Here is a 4,078-nt window from a genome sequence, read left to right as displayed (position 1 = left end):
GTCGGTGGCACGTAAAAGCACCCACTACACTCTCAGAGTGGTTGGCATTAGGAAGGGCATCCAGCTGTAGAAACACTGCCAAATCAGATTGGAGCCTGGTGCAGCCTTCTGACTTAACAGTCCTCAGTCAAACCGTCCAACCCATGCCAGCATGGAAAACGGACGTATGATGATGATGATGATGATGATGAAGTGACCTACCATAATCATTAATTTAGACAATGCACTACATGCATTCTTCTATAATTCAAAAAACATTCAAAAGACACACTCCACCAAAACAACATAAAAATACATCTCCTACTCCTTTATCCTATTATGTTTATATTTTCCATTTTGTGGTTTACTTTTCAATGTCTAATCCACACAGAATGACATCCTCTAACATACTGAAGTGATATTTACAAACACAGCATGAACCTTTTTTACACAATGCACTACAACACAAATGGCCTATAAAACACCTTTAACCTTTTAGCATTTAAACTGGCCATATCCAGTCCAAATATTCTATCTGTTCTTTGTTCAAACTGGCCAAATCTGGCTTCTCATGCATATCCTACAATGTCATTCTGAAAAATAAACAATCACATCATCGACTTCACAAAGCTACAAGATAATATATGATTAATTCGAAACAATGTGAATAAATAAGTACAACATTTGGCAGAGTAATCTGAATGCTAAAGGGTTAAAAAGACTAAAAATGCTATCATTTCACATGACATTCATGTGAAGTTAGTTCAAACATTTTTGTAACAACAAACAAAAATTCTTTAAATCCCTAAATATACTCAGACAAGGCAGGACAGGTCAAGACGAGACTAAAAAGCATCATAACATACATAATGAGGAACGGATGAAACAAACAAGAATGAAGGCCTTATAACATATGAAGACAGAACAGATCAAAAGAGAAGGACTCCTAATATATATATAAAGACAGAACAGACCAAAATAGAGAGGAAGATTCATAATAAATCATGCCAGGCCAAACCTATGAGAAGGCCTCATAGTAAACATCAAGCAGATCAAACTAGTGGTGGCCTCGTAACATATGAAATCACACAGCCAGTGCACACGTACCACAAACAACACTCAATTATTCATAGGACACTACAATATACCAAATATACAAGCATGCAAAATGAAAACTAACAACATAAAAATACATCAATACGATAATTATGTACCCCAACCCCCACCAATTTTTCCAGCAGCTCACAAACTCCAGTTACAAAAAAATAACACCTTTCCAAACACCATCCAAATATGCCAAAAAAAAAAAGAAAAGAAAACAGGAAACAGACAAGAGGTGATGCAATAAATCGCAACCTAGTCCCTCCCTTTCTATCCTAAATAATGCATACCAACACATCCACATATTTCACCAAACTACACCTTATTCCCAATCATTAATTCCTGTTCTGCTCACAAATCTATCAAAATCACATGGCAAACAATCCCCTACTTTTCTCATGTCACATGTATATCATCATCATCATCATCACAATCATATCACAAAACAAAGCAAGAATATTTTCTCAAACTCCAAAAGAGCATAGTGGATGAGCAGGGAACAAATTCAAGACTTGGATTTTTCAATAATATAATTCAAGATAAGTCCAGAATATACATCTGTTGTGTGGAAGTAGAACACCCCTATTGGTTGGCTCCTAATGGACTGTGCCACAATATAAATGGACATACACAGAGAGCCTTCATCAGAGTAAAGCCGAGAGTTGTATATTGTCAAGGGTTATTACCAATATCTTGAGTAGAACGATTTGCAAGGGCATCATTATTATTATTATTATTATTATCCTGTTATATCGTATGTCAAATGTGCAATACAACATCCAACATGGCAACATGAAAAAATTCAACCACAGTTACGTAAAAGAAATAGCTAACCTGATAAAAACTGAAACCAATTCTTAGCACAATATCTCTGCTAGAAATAGCAACTAATTCACCTTCTAAACACAGCTTACCGTCTTTCTAAAAAACTCTGGGATACATCGGATAATTTAATCCTAGGTATGTTTGAAGGATTGGCCATGGCTGGAATACCTCTGGTCAATGCTCAGTCATTTGGGGCTAAATAACAACAGTGCAGTGTACGAACAGCCATGCTACATGGCAGTGAAACATGGGCCGTGACTACTGAGGACATGCGTAGGCTTGAAAGAAATGAAGCCAGTATGCTCCGATGGATGTGTAATGTCAGTGTGCATACTCGACAGAGTGTAAGTACCTTGAGAGAAAAGCTGAACATAAGAAGCATCAGTTGTGGTGTGCAAGAGAGACGATTGCACTGGTATGGTCACTTGGCGAGAATGGATGAGGATAGCTGTGTGAAAAAGTGCCACACCCTAGCGGTTGAGGGAACCTGTGGAAGAGGTAGACCCAGGAAGACATGGGATGAGGTGGGGAAGCACGACCTTCTAACATTAGACCCCACGACCCCACCGAGGCAATGACTTGTGACTGAGACCTTTGGAAATATGCTGTGTGAGAAGACCCGGCAAGACAAGTGAGACCATAACCCGTGGCCTTTACCAGGGGTGTAGTTAGCCCACTTATGTGTACCTTTCCTTCATTGGACACTAAACTTGGCTTGCGAATACCTGTTCAGGCAAGTGAAATTGAAATTGATCCAAATTTGATGACTGGCACTCATACCAACGTTCCTTCATTGGACACTAAACTCTGCTTGCAAAGACCTGTTGGGGCAAGTGTATTCAAAATTGAACCAAATTCGATGACTGGAACCCGTGCCAGTGGAGCACTATCAGCACCATACGAGTGTGATCATTGCCAGAACAGCTGTCTGACTTCCATGCCAGTGGCACATAAAAAGCACCATTTGAGCGTGATCGTTACTAGCATCACCTTACTGGTACTTGTGCCAGTGACATGTGAAAAAACATTCAAGCGACCTACATAACAACTGAAAAAAAAAAAAAGCAGAAAAGACTCACCCTCGGATTGGATCCACAACAATTCCTCTTGGGTTGCTTATTTTTGTGTTAAAGAGAGTTTTCCTGTGAGTACCATCTAATTTAGTTACTTCCACACTCTTTTTCCTGGAATCAGTCCAGTACATATTCCTTGATATCCAGTCAATGGCAATGCCTTCAGATTTCACATCTAAAATGATAAAGTATTATTTCCAATATTGAACTAAAGTCAAAATATTATCAGTGTTTGCTGTGTTTAAACTAATAAAATCCATCATAAATTATCTTTAGTTTTACAATTTTTTAAATTCCTAAACAGGTATTAAAGCTCATATATTCAATACAAATATTTACATGCTAATTTACAAATTATTGAAAAGAACTTGATATATAACTTTACACAAAGAGAATAGCAACTGCCTTACAAACAGAGTATACTCATACACTTATAACTTAAAACAAATTTTATGCAAATCCGATTGATATTTTATTTTGATTGTTCTTTAACATAAACTGCAGTGAAAACCTCAAATTTAATCAAACAACTACATGCATTTGATAAATCTACAAATATTTCTAAGCCAGGTGACTGTTATTCCATGCTTTTGCCATTAGCACACAAAATTTTACTAGATTGTATGTGGCAATATCTACTTTGTATCATGTATATGTATATATATATATATATATATGTACTTTTAGAGGCTAGGAATTTTGCCTATTGATAATGAGGAAAAAAACATTATTAATTTTGATAATGACATTAATAATGCCCAGATAATAATCAGAAAAGGAAAACTCAGATAAACAACTTCATATTATAAGAGGGCAATGTTTATATATGGACTTATTCATTACTTTCTGGTTTCAAATCCCACCCAAATCAACTTTGCTTTTCACTCTTCCAGGGTCAGTAAAATACCAGTAAAACACAAGAGTCGATTCATATTCCTACACTCTCAGAGTGGTTGGCATTAGGAAGGGCGTCCAGTTGTAGAATCTTTGCCAGATCAGATTGGAGTCCAGTACTGCATTCTGGCTTGCCAGTCCTCAGTCAAACCATCGAACCCATGCCAGCATGGAAAATGGACATTAAATGATGATGATGGTAACAT

General features: G+C 37.0%; 1 protein-coding gene across 3 annotated transcripts in view; it reads right to left on the bottom strand.

Annotated features, from left to right (window-relative positions):
• The window catches only part of LOC106884151 (nidogen-1-like), a 217,012-nt gene that overhangs the window by 10,278 nt on the left and 202,656 nt on the right, over positions 1–4,078 (bottom strand). For all 3 annotated transcript variants that reach the window (XM_052973775.1, XM_052973777.1, XM_052973778.1), the window contains one exon: positions 2,985–3,153. In XM_052973775.1, the coding sequence (XP_052829735.1) occupies positions 2,985–3,153 (169 nt within the window). The remainder of the gene's footprint in view (positions 1–2,984; positions 3,154–4,078) is intronic.

The sequence above is a fragment of the Octopus bimaculoides genome, chromosome 16, assembly GCF_001194135.2.
Source record: "Octopus bimaculoides isolate UCB-OBI-ISO-001 chromosome 16, ASM119413v2, whole genome shotgun sequence".
In the NCBI taxonomy this organism is placed as follows: Eukaryota; Metazoa; Mollusca; class Cephalopoda; order Octopoda; family Octopodidae; genus Octopus; species Octopus bimaculoides.
Note: the sequence above shows the minus strand (reverse complement) of the source record. Positions and strands in the feature narration are given on the sequence as shown.